Source organism: Podarcis melisellensis (genome assembly GCF_964234715.1).
Source record: "Podarcis melisellensis genome assembly, chromosome: 14".
Lineage (NCBI taxonomy): Eukaryota > Metazoa > Chordata > Lepidosauria > Squamata > Lacertidae > Podarcis > Podarcis melisellensis.
This window is the reverse complement of record NC_138546.1, coordinates 45,644,339-45,666,783: the sequence shown is the minus strand read 5'-3', so window position 1 is coordinate 45,666,783 and position 22,445 is coordinate 45,644,339. Positions and strand designations below refer to the sequence as shown.

The 22,445-nt window shown below is 45.0% G+C and overlaps 1 protein-coding gene across 10 annotated transcripts in view; it reads right to left on the bottom strand.

Moving 5' to 3' along the window:
* CELF6 (CUGBP Elav-like family member 6) overlaps positions 1-22,445 on the bottom strand; it is a 166,821-nt gene that overhangs the window by 24,266 nt on the left and 120,110 nt on the right. For 6 of the 10 annotated variants that reach the window (XR_014162706.1, XM_081887721.1, XM_081887724.1 and 3 more), the window contains 5 exons: positions 11,523-11,651; positions 9,017-9,096; positions 3,532-3,675; positions 637-781; positions 69-218 (listed from right to left, as the gene is read on the bottom strand). Coding sequence is in view for 9 of the 10 variants with exons in the window: in XM_081887721.1 (XP_081743847.1) it covers positions 69-218; positions 637-781; positions 3,532-3,675; positions 9,017-9,096; positions 11,523-11,651 (648 nt within the window). In the remaining variant the exon portion in view is untranslated. The remainder of the gene's footprint in view (positions 1-68; positions 219-636; positions 782-3,531; positions 3,676-9,016; positions 9,097-11,522; positions 11,652-22,445) is intronic. The other 4 variants (XM_081887723.1, XM_081887722.1, XM_081887728.1 and 1 more) reach the window with 2 other exon arrangements.

Sequence of the window (22,445 nt, the reverse complement as noted above, 5' to 3'; positions counted from 1 at the left end):
GGCAAGAAGCTTGAACAGCACATCCATTATTTCCCACCTCCTTTTTTGTGTGTGGCCAAAAACCTTACCTGGGTATGGATGGATTCCATTGGTGTAAATAGTTTCTGATGCTGGCTGCCCATTGGTCTGTGGTGGGAGAGGGCTGAATCCATTCACCCCGATGGGTGTGGCTATGCTGGGAACAGGTGCTGTGCTGATCCCCGGAGGTGTGCTTGTACCTATGGACCACCAAGAAGTTGGGGAAAAAGAGACAAATTAGAGATGGCCTTTGATGTGACTATTTCTCAAACACAGAGGATGGGTGAGGTCTCTGACTGGAACAGGTAGGAATTTGTTTGGTTGAAGTTAGCTGTTAAAAACCAATCCACTTCTTCATCTGGGCTGTTCTGCAGTCATCAAGAGCAAATGAGTCCTGGTCATTGCCAGTTTGGTCCCAAAATGCATATTTGTACGCACACTTTAGGCTAGTATGTGCATTACTGTATACATAACTTCAAAGGAGAACTGCATTGCAAAATTTGGAAAAAGTGTGAGCTCTAAATTCTGACCATGTTTTGGTCCATTTTTGTTTTGGAAACTGTCTGCCTTCGAATGTGAACTGAGCTGAATTTCTCTACTATCCCTAGTGGCAAATACCTGATGAGGGTGTCATGGGAGCAGCAACCAACCCGCTGACGTTAAACGCCGCCATCTGTTGCATCTGTGCCGCTGCAATGGCCGCCATGGGGTTGAGGCAAGTTCCTTGTGCTGCAGCCATCAGAGCTGCCTGCTGCTGCATTATCTTAAGGAAAGAAAGACAGGCATGGGGGCAGAGAGAAGGAAAAGAAACGGAGTAAGCAAGAGGGCAGCAGTAGAGGCGGGGAGGAGAGAGGAAGAGAAGGAACAACCAAGAACAGGAAGCAGAGGACACAGAGGAGGAGGAGGAAGAAGGGGAGAAACAAGAAGGTGCAAGTTAGTTTTGACTTTGTTACCAAAGAGCCTTTTCCAGCTGTTGACACTGGGCATGGCAGGAATGTAGGAAGATGTCTTATACTGAGTAGTGTGTCTAACAGTATTGTATACAACAGCTTTCCCCAAATTGATGTTCTCCAGGTGTTGCAGGACTACAACTCCCACCAGCCCCCGACAGCACAGCCAACCATCAGCAATGAGGGAAGTTGGTGTTGGAAACATCTGGAGGGTACCATGTTGGAGAAGGCTGGCAATAGGACCCAGGCACCTTATTTCCCTGAGGCACCACTGAGACAGCTCTCAGGCAAAAGGAGCTTCCAGTCGGATACCTGCTATTCTCCTATGCTGCCCATGGAATGGTCCAGAGATGGTGCTGCAGTTGTTTCAGTCCAGGAACCAACAGAGGCCTGGCTTGCCCTAACCTCTAGGCTAGATTACTGCAACACATTATACATGGGGCTGCCTCTGATGACGGACTGGAAACTTTCATTGGTGCAGAATCCAGCCACCTGGTTGCTTACTGAAGCAAAACAGCTTGATCATATAATGCCAATCCTTGGCAGACTCCACTGACTGCCAGTTAGTTTCTGGGTGGGCCAAATTCAAAGTGCTGATGTTGTCCTATAATGCCTTAAATCAGCGGTTCTCAACTTGTGGGTCCCCAGATGTTGTTGGACTACAACTCCCATCATCCCTGAGCTCTGGACTTGCTAGCTAGGGATGATGGGAGTTGTAGTTCAACAACATCTGAGGACCCACAGGTTGAGAAAAGCTGCCCTAAATGGTTCAGGACTGCAATACCTCAAGGACTCCATATGAACCTGCCCAGACCCTGTGATCATCCTCTGAGGCCCTTCTTTGTGTGCCTCCTCCATGAGAGGTCCAGAGGGTGGCAACACAAGAAGAGGCCTTTTCTGCAGTGGCTCCCTGTTTGTGGATGCTCTCCCCTGGCGTCTCTATTACATATCTTCAGGCCTCCATAACCAGGTCTTTGGCTGGTTAAACAATTTGTGGCCTTTCAAACTGGGTGGGTGGGGGACACAGTTTGTTATTATGTTATGTCTTTTTGTTTTGTTTTGTTAGAGCGTTTATTAATTTTCCAATAAAAACATCCAATTAACATTCAAATCATAATCATAATCCAATAAAATAAAATAAAAACTAAAATAAAAAAATCCAACTGTCTTCCAAATTTAGTTCTGGTTTTACGGCTTCCCGTGGCCTGAACTTCAAAGCAACTCTGAATTCTCAGTCCTGCTTCTCACAATATTTCCATATTTCCATATCCAATTATATCTCTCCAATTATGTTATGTCTTTTGATACTGTAAACCGCCCTTTGATCCTCAGATGAAGGGTGGTATTTGAATTGTAATAATAATAATAATAATAATAATAATAATAATAATAATAATAATAATAATGGTGTTTCAGGCATGGTTCCTTAGTTTAAGTAATAGCACAGGGTTCCAGCACCTTCACCACTTGTGCAGAAGGGCAGATTTCAGCTTGCCTGCAAACTGCACCTGCCAAAGCCCTCTCTCCTGCACAACAAGGAAAGCTGCAGGCCCTGTGTCCTCCGCTCCACCTGCATCTGAGTGAGAGAAGGTGCAAGCCGAGCTATGTGGCCACTTGCCTGCCTGCTCTATAACAGGAACACCAGCCTGCCTTAGATCTCATCACCAGACCCCTGTCTATCTGCTCTAGACTGATTGGACTGTGTAAGAAGAGTTCTGCAGCTGAATCAGGCCAAAGGCCCCAACTAGTCCAGTATCTTGTTCTAACAGCAGCCAAGCAGCTGCCTATGGGAAGCCTGCAAGCAGGACTTGGGAGTGACAGCAGTGCTCTCTCCATTTGGGCTTCCCAGGAAGTGATATTCAGAGGTGAACTGCCTCTGACAGAGGACGTAGTATGTATGTATTCTGCCTAATAGCCTTATCATTCATTGATTTATCTAACCTTCTTTTAAAGCCATTCCAACTTGGTGGCTACATGTTATTGGAGCTAATCATGTAGCTTGGCTAAACACTGTATAAAGGAGGACTGTGATGTTTGCCTCTGACTCTGCAGCCTTCTGCCTACTTCTCTTTGCTATCTGGCAGCAGTTTCCTTTGGAACAGCTATCAGGACAAAGACCAGCAGCATCTCCTCCAGAGGTTGACACTTCATCCATATCTTCCACCTCCAAACCTCTTTTCTGGGCTCTTAGAGCTTGCAAGGCCTTTTCCTTTGGTGATCTCTCTCCACTGTTGACACTCCTACTCTGTTCAGCTCCCAGCTAATCTTTCAGCTTACACAGGAGACCTCTTGATTTGTCTTCCCAGTTAATGCAAAACCTGCTTTCCCAAGAAGGCGACCTCCAGATTTTTTGGAGAACAACTTCCATCATCCACCATGGCTGGGACTGATAGGAATTGTGGTACAAAGCATAGCAGGAGCACCAGCTGTTGTCCTTGGAAGCTGTCTCTGCCATCCTGTGTGAGTTCACCGCCCACCTACAGCTAAGCTAGCCCCCTCTGGCTTGTCCAGCTCTAAATGCGTCCACCTTATAGGGCTGGCAGTGGATTGCAGCATCTCCTACCGCTTGCGTATATGCCCCGTAGGCTCCAAACTGGATCGTCATTGGATTGAAGATCCCCAGCTGTCCTGCCATCTGATGCATCCGCCGAAGGGTCCTCTCCTTGTCTGTGTCAGCAAACTTCACCACCAGGCTGGACGATGCTCCCTAGCAGAGTGGACAGAGAAACAGAGGCACAAACAGAGAGAGTGGGGCAGAGTGTATCCATTGCTCCTGTATGAAGCGGTGGCAGCTGGCACATAATTCACATCCCCCCACCCCCCAGCAGGGACAAGCAATACGGATGATGGCACAAGGTTAACAACTAGGGCACATCATTTCTGCTAGAGAGACACAGGCAGGCGTTAGGCTAGCCAAACAGGTGTGCTGAAAAAGTTGTTTGAGTGGATCCTTTGAGAAACTGAATCATAGACTTGCAGAGCTGGGACCTCAAGGGTCAACTAGTCCAACCCCCTGCAATGGAGGAATCCCTTTGCCCAACGTGGGGCTCAAACCCAGATATTAAGAGTCTCATGCTCTTCCGACTGAGCCATCCTGGCGCTTGTATGTAGCAAGATGGTTGTCGTGGACCACAACCCCCAACCCTTGGCCCATTGGCCAAGCTGGGTGTGGACGATAGGAGCTGGAGCCCGAGAACACCTGGAAGGACACTGGTTTACAAGCATACCTGCCAATATTTGAAAACCACAGTGGTGTTATTTTCTCCTGCCCTTCAGGATTCAGGGGGGCATACATGGCCAATCATCATTTGATCTTCACAACAGCCCTGTGAGATGGGTTAGGCTGAGAGTGACTGGCCCAGGATCACTTCAGTGGGAGGAGAACCAGGGTCTCACCAGGTGGAAGTTCAACACACTAGCCACTACATGGTACTGGCTCTCAGGAGATTTTGGCCCTGCCTCTGAGCTTCCTGCCCATGCCCCTGGTCCCGCTCCCACTACCCCGGCCATGGTCACCAGTCAACCATCTACAAAATTAGGGTTTAAATAAATTAGAAAGACATTTGTAAATAAAAGGACACAACAAGCAAATAAGCTTCCATTTACTTCTGGGCTCAGGCAAACTGGATAAAGTGAAACCTCTGTATGCAGTGCTTTTTTCTGGGGGTACTCAAGAGTATGCAGTACTAGCAGCTCCACCCCCACCCCCTTGCCACGTTAAAAGTGTGGCACTTACTGTGACAACCATGGTGAGTACCAGCACCTTTTTTTCCTAAAAAGAAAGCACTGACCTCTGACCTCTTTCATCTACCAAAATCCTCCCACAACAGAAACTCTCTCCTCTTTTGCAACCAGTCAGCCTGGATGCATGGCCAAGGTGGCAAAATTAAAACCAGCTGATTCATAAGCAGAACCTGCAACAAAATGTTGCAACGTTTGAGTATTTCCATGTTCCAGGCAGGCAGGCAGGCAGGCAGGCAGGCAGGCAGGCAGGCAGGCAGGCAGGCATTTATGCTGGCCTCCTCCTCCAGCTGAGCACTCTATTCTCCATGCCTCCCTCATAGTTTTGTAGTTTTCTTTTTTTGATATTTCTGGCCATTGAGCATTCTCACTTCTCATTTAGCTGTTCTGGTTTATTTTTTTATTTTTAAAGAGTTATTGGTACTTGTACAAATACAATGATGATCAACGAATGTTCACAAATATGGGACTACTTTTAAAACAGCATCCTCTGTATTGTACCGTATTTTTTGCTCTACAAGACACACCAGACCATAAGACGCACCTAGTTTTTGGAGGGGGAAAACATGAAAAAAAATATTCTGAATCTCAGAAGCCAGAACAGCAAGAGGGATGTCAGGCTAGGCTATCCCTCTTGCTGTTCTGGCTTCTGGGATAGCCGCGCAAAGCCTGCATTCGCTCCATAAGACGCACACACACTTCCCCTTACTTTTTAGGAGGGAAAAAGTGTGTCTTATAGAACAAAAAATACAGTACTTTATTCTATTCGTAAGCCATCCTTCAACTTGAAGTTTCCCAGGACAGTGCGCAAAGAATTCATTGAAATCCAGCACAGGTTGTATCCAATGCAGTGATATATTTGTTGTGCTGTGGGGCATCATAGTGCAAGGGAAAACATTACCAAAGATTTTCTGCAACAGATTTCACAAGAAGAATCAGCTCCAGTGCAATAAGCTTCCTCTAGTGCAATTGCACTGGATTCCTTCCTTTGAACAACCTTTAAAGTCTGCCATCCACTAGCACAAGAGCTCTTGTGCTCATGAACAAACAATGCTGGCCCCCTTGGTACTTTGTTATGGGTGCTGTTAGCAGGAGATGCCTGGCAGTGCTATGATTTCCTCCACACAACAAACTACAGTTCTCAGGATTCTTTGTGTGCAGGGGAGCCATGACCGTTAGAGTGGTACAGTTGTGCCTCGCAAGACGAAATTAATTCGTTCTGCGAGTTGCTTCGCCTTGCGATTTTTTTGTCTTGCGGAGCGCGGATTCCCTGGGTATTAACGGCTTTAAGAAAAAGGAAGCAAACCCACAAGACGTTTTTGTCTTGCGAAGCAAGCCCATAGGGAAAATCGTCTTGCGAAGCAACTCAAAAAACGAAAAACCCTTTCGTCTTGCGCGTTTTTCGTCTAGCGAGGCATTCGTCTTGCGAGGTACCACTGTATAAGAGTTCTTTAAATGTATGGTGCGGGTGAAGAAGTCCTTCTGGAAAAGAGTTTTTGAGGAGGGACGGATAAGGCACTTGGACTTTGAACCTCTGAAAATGTATTTCTTTAACCTCAGTCACCTTAGCGGGATGTGAGGAGATTCAGAAACAGCAAAGCATCTCCTCTGCTCCTCTGAGTATTTATCCCATCTCTTTGATTTCAATAGAGTGAGATAATTGTGATTAGCACGTACCATTGTGCGTGCGTGAGCTCCCCCCCCCTTTCTAAAGGCTGCTGCTGTTCCAACCAACCACACCAGATCAGAGTTCATCTTCAGCACAGCCTCCCTGCCAGGAGCAATCTCTGATCAATGCAGACCTCTTTTATAATCACGGCCGGTTCCCTGGGCTCTTTCCCCTTTCTTTCGCCTTCATTTAGAACTGTGACCTTCATTGTTAATTAAATGGCAGTTTTCTCAAGCCAGTGATTGAATTACCTCCTAACACCTGCCTAGAGAGCACAGCTGCTGATCAGAATAAACGATGGGCCCTGCGTTATTTTTACAACAAGTGATTTGATCCCCGAGATTCTGATCCAATCAAAGAGAGGATAAATTAGCCGGTGATTGGATTAAGGAGAAAAACACTGTCTTGTGAGGGGTGGGGGACTGCTCTGTGGCGCTACCCTTTTCTATACGGCTGTGAGCGGCTCCTGAGATTGCTTTTCTAGTTTTGTTTTTAAGGAAAGAAAATGGTATTTTCATAAGGCACTGTCTCCGAGAGATTGCTTTATTGCTAGAGGTGTGGAACCTCAGTCCCTGGGGGCCAAATGCAGTTCTTCGGGTCTCTCTGACTGGTCCTCAGGACCAAAACCCTCTTTAAAACTTACTGCCAACTGAAATCTTTTCATCCAACCTATCTCATTGGGGCAGCTGTGAGGATAAAATGGAGATGACAGAGAACAGCAAATTTCAACTAGTCACCCTGTTCATGCAAAGTTTATCTGCTTGCCTCGTGCAAATGAACTCCCCTTCCCTCTCCTTCCTCCATGTGCCCCCCCATCTTGCCTGGGTTTTCTTGCAACCCCGCCCCCCTCTGAGCAGGGGCACAAGGCAAGGAAAAGGAGGGAAAGTTCTGTTGAGCAAGCAGAATTCCTTATAGGAAGGGGATAACTTGTTAGGGAATCACTCTGCAAAGAAACAAGTAAATGTTTCTAGCAGGTTCCAGAGGAAAGGAACAACATGCAGAATTGTAAAGGTGTGAAAATCCCAATGGAAATAGTTTTTTTTCAAAAATGAAGGGGATAGTTCAGAGCCTGTGAATCCAGAATCATATCATTCTGTTATTGGAAGTTTATTGTATATTTCACAATGGAGCAGATCAGATTTGTTATTCTGTTGGAATTCTGAGTAGACTTGTAAGTAATCCTACTGAAAATACATGGAAAGGACTAAAATGCATTTTTTGTTTACAAAATACACTTGACAATTGTTTAAAATTATCATCTTCAGGATCAGAAGTTCATTCATTGATAGTGGTTGGGCAAATCTACCAGACAGAAAATCAGTGTCTGGAATGGTGCTTCAGTTTAGTAATTCTTTGGTGGGATGGAAGTCCAAGAAACAAGGGATTGTAGTCACTTCCTCCACGGAAGCTGAATACAGTGCTCTATGAGACTTATGTAATGAATTGAAGTACTATGTACAGATTCTCAATGACTTAGGTGTAAAACGTAATTATCCAGTACAAGTACGGGAGGATAATCAGGCAGTCATTGCAATGGTGGAGTTTGAACTGTTTAAAGGTAGAACAAAACATGTAGAGATTAAATATCAAAACGTAAAAGAAATGTGAAGCAAAATCTGAAAAAGCTACAATATTGTGAAAGCAGGCAAAATGTGGCAGATGTACTTACAAAATTGCTTACGTTTGAAAGACATGCACAACTAGTTGAGAAGTTGGGAATTGTGTTGCATGGTGTGCGAATACTTTGTATATGTTCATAATAATGTTTTGTTTCTGTGAGGCTGAGAGGGGGTGTAAAGGAATCGTTCTGCAAAGAAACAAAAGTTTCTAGAAGGTTCCAGAGCTTTTCCTTTAAATTTGGGAGTGGCACTCTGATCTTAATCCCCCCCCCCGAATCTGCATGAAAATGAAGATTTAAGTAAAACTTGCATGTGCATTTCAATGTATTTTTCTCATAAAATATATATTTCCTCTCAAAATTTCTGAACTATCTATCTATCTATCCATCCATCTATCATCTGTCAAACTGCATCAAGGAAGCACAAAAGCCTGCAAGTAACTAAGTTCCACTCTACAAATTAATCCAGGATATTTGGGTCTGGTCATTTTGTATCAAAATACACAAAGTTAAATGCCTCAAATATTTCTAATATGTTCTCTCGATGACTGTGCACAAACCATAAAACATTTAAAGAACTGAAGTTTACCTCTTGGAGAGCTCAAATCCCAAGCACCCTTAACAAACGACAGTTCCCAGGTATCTCTTTTTTTGAGGAACCATGTGGTTTAAATATATGGTGTACCCTCAGCAACACCCTTGTATTCCCTGCCACTATCTCAGATGCTTTATGTGAAGAGAAACTTCAGCAAACTTCTTCCCACGCAAGACACCACAGGAGTAGAAGTTTAAGAACAAGGGCAAAGGTATGGATGTCTTCTACATAGACCTCTGGCTGAGCACCTAAACCAATCCCCCATCATAGAATTGTAGAGTTGGAAGGGACCCTGGGGATCATCTAGTCCAGCCCCCTGCAATGCAGGAATATGCAGCTGCCCCATGAGGGGATCGAACCTGCAACCTTGGCATTATCAGGACCACTCTCTAACCCACTGATTTGGCCATTTGGCCAGCACTTACCGGCATGGTCTGACTGCCGTGGAGACTACTGATAGCGGCTTGCGCCTCTGCATGACTCCCGTATTTGACAAAGGCACATCCTAAGAGGAAAGAAAGGATCAATGGTCAGCTCAGAGGCAGATCCAAAAAAACAAAACTAAACCCAGAGTGGATCTCCATATTGGCAAAGCCAGTCAAGGTGGGGAAATGCAAGCGGTAGCCTGAAGTCTGGCGGATCTAGGATTCTTTCTCCCCGCTGTAAGGCAATGCATGCCCTTTATTGCAGGGTCAGGTCACATTTTGCTTTTGGTAACGTGGGTTGAATGGCATCCCATGTTACACTAGCAAAAGACAAGCATAGCGCTGTCACTTGAGAATGGCGTGCACCTGCCTATGTGGCCAGATTTCAGTGGCGTAGCGTGGGGGGTGCAGGGGGGGCCGGCCGCACCGGGCGCAACATCTGGGGGTTAGGGTTAGGGGGCGCAAATCCACGGGTTAGGGGGCACAAATTACTTGCCTTGCCCCGGGTGCTGACAACCCACGCTACGCCACTGCCAGATTTGCCCATAATAAATAGGAAGAGAAGCTTCTTCTTCCTCTGTGTGGTTCAGGGTTGCAAAAGGTTATGTTTCAAATCATTAAATTTTGGGCCGATGCTTCTCCCCACCCACCCGATAGAAGGACTCAGTGTGACCATCAGCAATTAAAATGTACAAAAGTTTGAAACAAGACGCAATTCAACAGCAGTATCCATAATAAAGGAAAACCAGTTCAAAGTGGGCATTCACAACAGACAACACAGAGCATGTGTTTTGTTTTTGCAGCTCTGTTAGGTGCCTGTTTGCTCAGAAATAAAGTTCACTACGCCTGGTGGGGCTTAGTCCAGGTAAATGTGCATAGGACTGCAACCTTTAAATTAGTAGGTTTTCATAATAATAATAATAATAATAATAATAATAATAATAGTAGTTGTAGTTGTAGTAATAATAATTTCAGACCCACCCTTCACTGTAGGTCCCACAAAATGAAAATGCAATGTTAAAATTGGTTTGAACACCTGACAATAGATGTCAAAACCAGACTGCAATACCTCAAGGACTGTCTCTCTCCATAAGAGCCTGCCCAGATCCTGTGATCATCCTCTGAGGCCCTTCTTCATGTGCTTCCTCCACGTGAGGTCCAGAGGCTACCAACACGAGAATTGGCCTTTTCTGCGTTGGCTCCCCATTTGTGGAATGTTTTTCCCTGGAAGGTTCACCGGGTGCCTTCATTATATGTTTTTAGGCAGCAGGCAAAAACATTCCTCTTCAACCAGGCCTTTGACTGATTAATATTCCACAGTCTTTTAAATGTGCCTATGGGAAGGAGGGGTATTGTTTTGCTGTTTAGTTTTAATTGTTTACTTGTTTTAACCTGCATCTTATTCTGTGAACCACCCTGAGATCTTAAGATGAAGGGAGGTATAATAATAATAATAATAATAATAATACTGTAGGTGCTCAGAAGGATTGGAGCATATTACTAGCAAGTATCAGGCAATGGGAAAGTAGCAGCTAGACTGGTGACTGGGGGCGGCCGCTGAGACCACATAACACTGGTCTTGAAAGACCTACATTGGCTCCCAGTATGTTTCCGAGCACAATCCAAATTGTTGGTGTTGACCTTTAAAGCCCTAAACAGTCTTGGCCCAGTATACCTGAAGGAGCGTCTCCACCCCATCGTTCTGCCCGGACACTGAGGTCCAGCACCGAGGGCCTTCTGGCGGTTCCCTCATTGCGAGAAGCCAAGTTACAGGGAACCAGGCAGAGGGCCTTCTCGGTAGTGGCGCCCGCCCTGTGGAACGCCCTCCCGTCAAATGTCAAAGAGAAAAACAACTACCTGACATTTAGAAGACATCTGAAGGCAACCCTGTTCAGGGAAGTTTTTAATGTGTGACATTTTAATGTATTTTTAATCTTTGTTGGAAGCCGCCCAGAGTGGCTGGGGAAACTCAGCCAGATGGGTGGGGTACAAATAAATTATTATTATTATTATTATTATTATTATTATTATTATTATTATTACATAGGGAATATGTGCTGAAGCAAAAGGCAAGTCCAGAACCAGATTGGAACAGGCAGATCCCAGTGTTCGGACCCACTACTTTTGGCCACCCCTCTATATTATTATTTATATCCTGACTTCTCCTGTGCAAAATAATAGCTGGCAGAGATATGGTTGCGTGGCAGACATTGCAGGGGGGGGTCTTGATCTCAGCCCTGAATAACTTCCCCCATTCCCTTTTACAAGGTTGTACCTCATACTGGTCCATTTAGCTTAGTTTTGTCTGCACTGACTGGCAGACGTTCTACAGGATTTCAGACTCCACCTGCAGATGCCAGCAGGGATTGAACCTGGAAACATTTGCCTGCAGAGCTCAGATGCTCTACTATTGAGCTACGGCCCTTCCCCATAGTAGGAAAAAGCGAGCTGTGCCACCCCTTTCCAGTGTTGCCGATGCCATTCTCCGCCGCTTCTTGTTCCTCACCTTTACTGGCTCCATCGGGGCCTCTGAGGATGGTGCATTCTTCGATCTGGCCAAAGGGCTCAAAGAGTCGCCGGACGTCATCCTCACTCTGCTGCTTCCCCAGCATGCCCACAAAAAGCTTCCTGTCTTCTAAAAACAAACCACTCCTCATTAGCAAGAGCCACGCAAAGCCACACACGATTAGTAGGGCAGGACGGGAGCACAGGTGGGGGCTTATTGACTTGGCGGCTGGTCCAGGCCAGGACTTTGGACGACAACTATGAACCCTTGCAGGGGCTTGCCGGACGGGCGAATGGCCTTTGTGTCTGGGCTGCTGTTCTGAATCATACTTACTTGCATTGAACTCAACGGGATGTATTTCTGAGTACATCAGGACATAAGAACAACCCTGACCCACCAAGCCTAGCAACCTGTTCTCAGCCTGCAAGCACTGTGAATTTGTCACGAGTCCCAAAGAGGTGTCATGGGGGTGGGGTGTCTGACACAAAGAAGGGATGAGAGGGACCATGGGGTGGGACCCAGCAGGATGGGAGAAGCATTGGTGGGACCTAAAGAAGTGTCAGAGAGCCAGTGTGGTGTAGTGGTTAAGAGCGGTAGACTCTTAATCTGGGGAACCGGGTTTGTGTCTCCGCTCCTCCACATGCAGCTGCTGGGTGACCTTGGGCCAGTCACACTTCTCTGAAGTCTCTCAGCCTCACTCACCTCACAGAGTCTTTGTTGTGGGGGAGGAAGGGAAAGGAGAATGTTAGCCACTTTGAGACTCCTTCGGGTAGTGATAGAGCGGGATATCAAATCCAAACTACTCTTCTTCTTCTTCTTCTGTCAAGAGTCTAGGGCTGGTTGGGGGGCCTGGCCTGGAGGATAGTGAGCTGGATCCTAAGGAGGGACCAAGTGGGGCGTTCTAATCCAGCATCACGAGACACTCCAGCCCATTCTCCCCTGTTGAGCAGCCACCTTTGGTGCCTTCTGCTATCAGTGATGCTCTTCCTTTGAAGAAGGAGGCTGCTGAGCATAAGTCAGCTGAAACTTGGTCTCCAAGGACACAGAGATGCCAATGTTGGTGCAAAAAGACCTTGCAAGCTCAACTCACCGAGAGGAATGCCTGTTGGCTTGCCCAGTTTGGGGACTCGGACCATTTGCCACACTAAGTGCCTGCCCCATCCTTTAAAAAGAAGACACAGGGGGTGTCTTGTTGGGTCAGTATCTTAGCTCATGCTTAGCCATGTGCCTTTCACCCTTGCCTTCCCTATGTACTGCGCTGATCTTCACCATCAAGATTTTGGTAGAAACAGAAACCCAAGTTTGAGTCATTCATGCAGCAGGGGGGGCCTGGACAGTATCACGTTTACAATTTCCTTGCAATTTCATAGCTGATTTCTTACATGCCATGTTTATGTCAGTGTTCAAGATGATGCTCTGTTTTGTTGCTAATACAGTCATACCTCGGGTTGAATGTGCTTCGGGTTGAGCGCATTCGAGTTGTGCTCCGCAGCAACCCGGAAGTAACGGAGTGCGTTACTTCCGGGTTTCGCTGCTTGCGGCGCATGCGCAGATGCTCAAAATGATGTCATGCGCAGAAGCAACAAAAAGCGACATGCACATGCACAGACATGTCGTTGCTAGTTACGTTTGCTTCTAGATATGAATGGGGCTCCGGAATGGATCCCGTTCGTATCTAGAGGTACCACTGTAGTGCTTTATAGAATGTGGGCCTTCTCTGATATTTCCATAGTTGATGTCTACTGAAGATGTTTTAACATTTTGTCAGTGGCTTAGATGTTCTGTTTAAATACAAGGGGTATATAAATTGTCAAGCAACTAGGAGAAATCCAGTGGGTGCAGTGTCTGCTATCACTGTGTCTGCATACTACGGACTCCTCGATTCATGGACTTGGGGGAGGCCAAAGGTACAGAATCCCCTATAGACAACTGTCCAGCCTCTGCTTGAAGTCCTCCAATGAGAGAGAGCACAGCATCCTTTTAAGTAGCTGGTCACCTTTACCATCACCTAAGCCAACCAAAATCTGCCCTCCTACAACTTTAGGTCATTAGATCAAGTTCCACCCTCCGCAAGCAGCAGAGAACAAATTTTTGCCCTCATTCACTCAGTGGTGATTGGCCCACTAGCGTAAATGAGGCAGTGCCCCACTACACCTCAGAGGGAATGTTTTTAACTGCATTATTATTATTACTATCATTACTATCATTATTATCATTAGGGCTTTTTTGTGACAGTACTCACTTGTACAGAGTACTATCATCTATGTTTTTGCTGCCCATGGCTGCCATTTTGTGCGGGCACCCACAGCACTTTTATCAATATAGGAGCACTGGCACCTCATCATTAAAACAAAAAAGAGCTGCTAGTATTGTTGTTGTTGTTGTTGTTGTTAAGGTAAAGGACCCCAGTTAAGTCCAGTCAAAGGCAACTATGGGGTTGCAGTGCTCATCTCGCTTTCAGGCCAAGGGAGCTGGCGTTTGTCCGCAGACAGCTTTCTGGGTCATGTGGCCAGCAGGACTAAACCACTTCTGGCACAACGGAACACCGTGACAGAAACCAGACCACACGGAAACACTGTTTACCTTCATGCCACAGCGGTACCTATTTATTTACTTGCACTGGCATGCTTCAAACTCCTAGGTTGGCAGAAGCTGGGACAGAGCAACGGTAGCTCACCCTGTTGTGGGGATTCAAACCGCTGACCTTCTGATCGACAAGCCCAAGTGGCACTGTGGTCTAAACAATAAGGTAAAGGTCTGTGGACAAACGCCAGCTCCCTTGGCCTGAAAGCGAGATGAGTGCCGCAACCCCATAGTTGCCTTTGACTGGACTTATATGTCCAGGAGTCCTTTACCTTTACCTTTACCTATTGTTGTTGTTGTTGTTACGCTTCCTTACCTACACCTCACCATACAGTCCCAGAGTGGATTATAACAATTAAAAAATACAATTAAAAAAACGAAAACAGTTTAAAACAAAGTACAAGGCGGTGATCAGTGGGGTCCTGCACTATTTCATTTCCTAAGTTTGCAGGAGAGAAAGAGGGAGAGGTCCAAGGGGAACATGTGGAGAAGGATGGAGCGGATGGTGGGGGTGGAGGTTGACGAGAAGGAATGGGGAATAAAGGGGTACTTGACAGAGATGGAGGCAACGAGGCTCTGAGAGAAAGAGAGACGGTTAAGTAAAGTAGCAAGCCGTTTCATGGTTATGATTGACTACCCAAATAACCCTCCGCTGCCAGCCCTGCCCAAGGGACATAAATAACTTAAACATCATTGGAGTGATGGTAAATAATGAGTGTTTTGCGATTATTGCCGGCATCTGTCTTCCACGGCCCTCGCACCAGCGCTGGGCTCTAATGGTGTCTGACAACGAGAATAAGGTGGCCTGTCGGATTGCGCAGGCCGGGAAATAAATAAATAACAGCAGGGCACAGCGGACGCTTTGTCAGGAACGAGGAAAATTAGTTAAGAGACCAGGGCTCATACATTGTCTAGTTAAACATAAACCATCTCTATTAAAAACAACAACACCTGTCCCTGTATAGCGTTGTAGTCTTTGACTTAGCTTAAATTTCCTTGACACTTCTCTCCACACCACAAGTGCCTCTTCAGAGAGGATTCAAATTTCTGCCTCACTTACAGCCTAAGCCGGAGTCCTGCTCCGAGCCAAATACTTGCTGCTCTGCTGGCCAAAAAGGGAATGATAATGTGAAATTTGAGGAAGCGGGGGACTTTTAAGGATATTGCCCAACACTTCATAGATAAAAATAGGGACCCTCTTGTAGGGATGGGGGCAGGGAGTCAATTCACATCTAAAAGGGAACCTCTTGGGAAGACTTTTGATAAGAAATTAGAGAATGAAAATGTAACGTGTGTATACTAAGTTTATGAAAATGGATAAATAAAATAAATAAATAAAAGGAATCTATCATTTTCTGAAACAATATGCAAACGGAGCCATCTTTTAAAATTTGCGCTTCTCTAAATTTTGCAGTTCAGTTCTCCAGCCAAGTAGCATGTACAAAAATTGATGATGATGATTTATTAAAATTTGTATACCGCCCTAAACCTGCAGGTCTCAAGGTGGTTACAACATACAAAAATGCATATACTGGGGTAGAGTGTTCATTAAAATGCACATGTCGGTGAAAATAACATGCAAAAATGCATTATATATGGGGAAATCGCAAAGAAAAAAGTGCATACTGCATTGGGGGAAATTGCATAGGAAAATGTGTAAGGAACAGTTTGCAATGAAATGATGCTGAATTTACATGAGGGACAGAACTATCCAAACTGTGCAGAAATTTATTCATGTATGTGACTACAGTGGCAAGAATGATACTTGCCCAAAAAGGGAAAGAAGAAGCAGTCCCAGCGAAAGAAGAATGGATACAAAAACTTATGGAATATGCAGAAATGGCGAGACTTACTGGAAAAAGTAAGAAATCAAGATAACAAACCTTTTATAAAAGAATGGAAATGGTTTATTGAATATTTACAAATAAACTGTAAACAGATAAGAACATTGGCAGGATTGTTGTAATAACCTGCAGTTTTATAAGAGTATATATTTAAAGTAGATGAATGAATGAGCAAATTAAATTGGATATGCAGAAAATATTAAAAAATAAATTTAAGGAACTGCAGAAAGAGGGGGGAAGAAGTCGAGTTTTGAAATGTTGAAATGATTGTAAAATTATTGAAATGCATAAAATTGAAATTATTATTAAAGATAATAATAATAAAGCAATGATTAACTCAGTACCTACAATGCTGTACATAAAAAGAGAGCTTAAGGAACTGCAGAAAGTGGGGAAAGGAAGTCAAATTTTGAAATGTTAAAATGATTGTAAAATTATTGAAATGTATAAAACTGAAAATCATTAATAATAACAATAAGAATTTTCATGAGGTGCTAAATCAAAAATCTGCAAAGAAATGTGGAAATGTGAAGACTAGAAAAATGAGAAACTGAAACTGACAGATCCTCAAGGCTGGTATCTGCTCCTGACATCTTGGGGCAGCTGTCAGGGTTCAAATGCCCCACCAGGGTGCACAGCTAATGCTTATGTTGGAATCCTCTTTATTATTATTTTCTGACCCAGCACTCCCGGTGGCAGCTGACTGAAGCCACCCCTTTAATTTCCCACAATGCTCTTGATGCAGCATCACCCTGGAGCATTGTGGGAAATCACGGCTGCCCTGTGTTGCTCACAGCCATGACATTACTGCAGGGCAAACCCACCTGAGCCCGCTGCCAAAGGACGTTTTGCCCCTTGCCCCCTCAGACCTCGATCCAGTTCTGTCTATACTCATTCTTCCAAGCCCTGCCGAAGGCTGTATTCCTTCTTATCCCTTTTGTCTGCATTCCTTCCAGTTCTGCTTCATTTCAAAAAGCCAAAGAGGGGCTTGCTCTTTTTCACAAGGCCGGCCACAAACCAATGCAACTGTGCCAGCCGAATTGGGGAACTATTAATTCAAAGTGGCCTCCTGCACTTTGAATGATTTCGTTCCCAGGAGAGTTAGAGGCATATTTTGGTATATTCCATCTGATCCTCTGGGAAAACAGTGCAGGGCCAAAGGGGTAGAGCACTGCTGAGCTGGGCTTTGAATCTAAGGTTTCTTGCATCTAAATCCTACAGTCCATTCCAGTGGGCTTGTGGTGAGGAGATTTCACCCCTCCCATATCCAAGAATCTCCTGATGAGTCTGCTGGTTCTCCAGAGAGGAGGAGCAGTGTTCTGCTCTCTACTTATTCTACTCCAGCACCAAGTCAGTCAGCCAGTCAGTGTGTTGGAGAGAAAGAGACTGAGTGTTAAGAGATGTGTATAGATAAGGTTGCATGTGTGTATAGATAAGGTTGCTGCTAAGAGCAGCTGCAGACACTCAGTGCAGTTTAGCATTCATTTATGCTTAGACCTCATTAAGCTCTGTATATAGTTGTATAATAGCTGTAGATAGAATAAAGAAGATATTTGCTTTCGTAAGAGCTGCTCTCCGAGTCGTTTATATACTCTGCTGTGTGACGACTGTCTACTTGTGGAAGTGAATCCGGTGCTCACAACTCTAAGCTGTGAGTCCACAGCACTTTGACCTGTTCTTGTGCAGAAGGTGGTCTCTGGAAGTGCTACCCAGCTCGCCTAGCCCAGTCGGGGCTGAAGTGCATGAGTCCAGTTAGTGGCACTGGCTCAAGGGCGATGCTGACATGTGGGACTTGGGTGGAAAGGGCTGGCCATTCTGTCACAGCACGTTTTACCTATCAAACCTCTTTGCCACTGACCTCTTAAAAGGCCGAGGAGCCCCAGATAGCCAGAAACTGTGCTCTTGGGCACGTGCTCCTGGGCAATGAGAGTGCCATCCTCTTGCAATGGGATTTCTCCTCTTCCACAGAGCCTGGCTGAGGCAGCTTGCTTGTTCTTGCCTGTCTATTGATTTTTAATCCCTCACCAATTACATTCTGTAAGTGGGTAATTTATTTCCCAGTTCCCTTTGGGACGCACGGAGCTTTTGCTGGCACCAGCTGAGTCGTGTTTAATAACTACATCTCTCTCTGAATACACTGTTATTTACCCTGCTCAAGCAACTGAACCCTGGGAATAAAACATCACTGGGTTTAAAATACCGATCCTCGCGTGCATTTGTCTGCAGACAGGCGCCATAGGAAATGGGGAAGAAGGTGCACAGAGAGAGAGAGAGGAGAAAATGGGGCATTAGAGGTTTGCCAAAATCTACCTATGTCTGGTTTGATGGAGGCCATTAAAGCAAGGAGAGGCAGTGTTCCATAGTGGTCAGTGTTGGACTGGGACAGGGTGCATACCCCCCCCACTTGCTCATGAAACTTACTAGGTGACACTGGGCCAGTCACTGCCTCTCAGCCTAACCTACTTCACAGGGTGGTTGTTGTGGAGATTAAATGGGGAGGGGGAGAATCAGGTATGCCACCTTGAATTCCTTGTGGGGGAAAAATAGACTATAACTGCAGTAAATTAATGAATGCGTGCTGCTCAGAATGACTTGGCTTGGTTTGCATTGAAAAGGCAACCTACTAAACCCACACTCCTTAAAGCAATATACGCAAGGAAACATTGTCATCCTTTGAGATTTCTACGTCCCCCAGATTTTGCAGTGCAATTCTCCAGCTAGCTTGTGTACAAAGATGCATATGCCAGGGCAAACTATGCACAAAATGCATACGTTACGGAAAACAGCATGCAAAAATGCATTATGTCAGTGAAAAGTGCTTGCAGAAACATGTATACAGTGGTACCTCGGGTTACATACGCTTCAGGTTACATACGCTTCAGGTTACAGACTCCGCTAACCCAGAAACAGTGCTTCAGGTTAAGAACTTTGCTTCAGGATAAGAACAGAAATTGTGCTCCGGCGGTGTGGTGACAGCAGGAGGCCCCATTAGCTAAAGTGCTGCTTCAGGTTAAGAACAGTTTCAGGTTAAGAACGGACCTCCGGAACAAATTAAGTACTTAACCTGAGGTACCACTGTATCAGGAGAAATTTGCCAATGAATTCTCGTGAGAACCTTTAAAAATTGTCGTCCCCCCAAAAAAAAACTGATATGGAAATATGTAGAACTGAATGGAAGACTGGAAAAAATGGGAAAGACAGATTCACTTATTCCTATGAGTTTCCTGCCAGATGCTGTTGGACTTTTAAATCCCATCAGCAACTCATTCTTCCTGCTGCTGCGCTACCATGCGCTGCAATAAGACTTGTTCTTGGTTTACCAATTGTGGTTTGCTCAGGGACGTGCCTGGTGTTCATGTTGCAACCTTTTTCTTATCTTTGTATTAACTTTGGAGATGTGAACGTTCTTTCCATCCCTCCACCCCAGGAAAACACAGAAAATCCTCCAAAGTCAATCTGAGAAAGTTTTGGAGCAATGGTCCACCTCTAAAATAATGTATGTATAAGTTTTAATTAAAAGTCCTAGTCCATCTCTCATGATTGTAGAGTTCAGTTTGAACAGATTATGGAAAAAGTTTTGCAATGTGGTTTTTGATGCCAAACACGAAGCCAATCTTTGTTCTCGGGCGAGCTACTGGCCTGGTATTTCCCCTAGAGGGTGCTAGTCATCCACTGGCCACAATCCCTGCAGCTTCTTGAGATGAAGAAAGAGCAGAGGCAGGGGGTCACAGCCAGCTGAACTTGGGTGTTAGATCCACACTGTCAAGGCCAGATTATGGTATTCTGGTGAGCATATTGACAAGCCTTCAATAGTTTTCTAAAAGCAACAACAGGTAACTAGAACAACATTTTTCAAACATCTCAGTATACTTGTACTATGATTCAGTCTTCTGGCTAATGGAAAGGGCTGCAAAGACTCCTATCTCCAGAGTACGATCTGCTCCAACTGTCTCTTGGTTTATCGCTGCAAATGCTGCACTTGCAACTTCTACTGAAAGGATTGTCAATGTGGCACCTACAGGCACAGCAATGCGCCTGAGGTCTTCCCTTGGTACCCATGAGGCCTCTGAGAGCCCTCTCCCTGCCCACTTGGTCATGAGGTGCTGAGAGTGGTTGCCTTTATCTTGAAGCATATAGATCAGAGGAAGGAAGTTGGAAATGTGACAGTCTTTCCTATTTCCCCTTTCAGCTCTATGGGCTTTTCAAGTCTCCGATTACTTTTTATTGGCTATTATTTGGGAAAGCAGAATGTGTGCTCATTTGTGTGTACATGTCTTTCTCTTTCTATGGGAAGGGCTGGTTCAGAGATGGAGGGAGATAAATGACCAGAGGGTGTTGCTCACAGCTCTGGTTCAAAAAACCCAAATTCCTGCTCTACTTTGCAAAGTTCCTCTGGGATGAAAAGATGCTGAAAGAAAGAGCAACAGGTGCATTTAAGCCCTGGAAAGTTAGGCTAGCCATATTTCAAACAGTTTTTTGAGCAGCGGTAGGGGGCAAATGTATTGAGCTTTTTAAAGTTTTGCCCAAAGTTGTTGAGCTAATTTTAAGGAAAATTGCCAAAAACGACACTGCCAACATGGGTTGCCATACATCCAGATTTCTCTGGACATTTTTATGATTTCTGTCCGGACACTGCTCCCAAGTACAGTATTCCGGATATGTCCGGGAAATTCCGGACATACAGCAACCCTAGTAAAGTGCATATCTGGGATGCTGGAAGGCTGGCCCTACCCTTGGGCAAAGTAAGGCGGCTGCCTCAAATGGCAGGTTTTGGGTGGACAACAAAGTGTTAGTTATTCACAGTGCTTTTTGGGGGGGATACTTAAGGGTACATAGCACTAGCACCTTTCCTCTCCAAATGTTAAAAGTGCAGCACTGACTGCAACAACTTCTTGGTGAGGACTGGCACCATTTTGACTCAACAAAAGCAGTGATTTTTAAATTTGATATTGTTGTATTTTTAGTTCCAGAGAGGAGGAGAGATTGTTTTCTGTCTCAGCTGTCAAAATCATTTGCATACCCTATACTTTGGCCACACCCACAGCACACATTTAAAGCACGGTTATAATACTTTAACAGTCATGGCTTCCAACAGTGCAAGGAGTCCAGTAAACTGTAGTTTGCAAAGGATATTGAGAGCCTCTAGTGCAGACTCAGCATCTGAATGGTTTCATCGGGTTCTGAGTCAATGAGGCTATGTGACCCAGTGCAGCACAGTGTGAGGGCTCCCCCTCCCAATGTTCTACTCTGCTTCATGGTTCATTTTTAATTACAATGGTACAGAAAGTTTTCCATGCAGCCTCCCACCCAAGCCCTACCCCAGGCCAGACTTGCTTGGCTTCGGCAAGGCAAATGCATCAAAACATTCTCTAGTCTAGGCCCTATTCACAAGCTGAGTTTAATTGCTCAAATGTTCACTGCTTTATAAACCATGAAGTGCATGCTTTCTCTAATGCAGCTGTATAAGTTGCTTTGAATGGCTATTTTCTTTTTCCTCTTCATACACTATTTACCTAAGCTCGTGTTACAATTCCATGTGCTTTGCGCTGGTGAAGATGCCCAAAACCGGCAAAGGAGGAAGAACCAGCAGAGCTGGGCTTCTATCAATGATGAGCTACTGCTGGTGCTGTACCAGAAGGGACATCATTCTTTTCCTGACCCAGTTACGGCAGTTGTCATGACATTTTACACCTTCCTTTCAGTGCCCATCACTTATGAAGATCCTTTCCAGAAAAAACGACAACAAACAATAAACAGAAATAAATAAATAAATAAATAAATAAATAAATAAATAAATAAATAAATACTACACCACCTGTGTGCAGTGAAATTAAACGAGCCAGCCCCCTCCCCAAAAAAACACTCAGTCTTGTTCGCACTTTGTGTGCTTGTCAGAAGTCAATTACACCACTATTTCCCCCCCCATCCAGCAGCCCAACAGCCCACGGATAAAAACTGTTCTTTAACCTGTTGGTGCGGTTGACTATACTTCTGTATCTCCTGCCCGAAGGGAGGAGATTAAAGAAGTGCTGGCCAGGGTGTGAGTCGTCCCTAATAATTTTCCTCGCTCTCCTGAGGCAGCAGTCTCCCGCGATGTCATCTAGCGAACTCCGGGGACAACCCATGATGTCATGTGCTGTATTCGCCACCCTCTGTAGGGACTTCCTGTCCCTGGCTGTCAAACCAGCTTATCACACTGTAATACAGTATGAAAGGACACTTTCTATTGTGAAGGAGATCATCAATTCTGGTTTGACATTGTTCTTTCGCAAGACCCTATGTTCACATTTAAATATATATTTTATCTCAATGCATGCACTTCCAAATGCGTTTTATCCTAAAGTATGTATTTTTAAAAATACATTTTGGTATGGTGTTTTGGGGGGTTTCTTTTTTTTTGAGAACAGTACCAGAAAAGGAAGAGAAGAGTGAAGTGCAATGGATAATTAAGTTCTGAACCACACATTAGTTGAGGAGGTGCAGATTAGGTCACTTT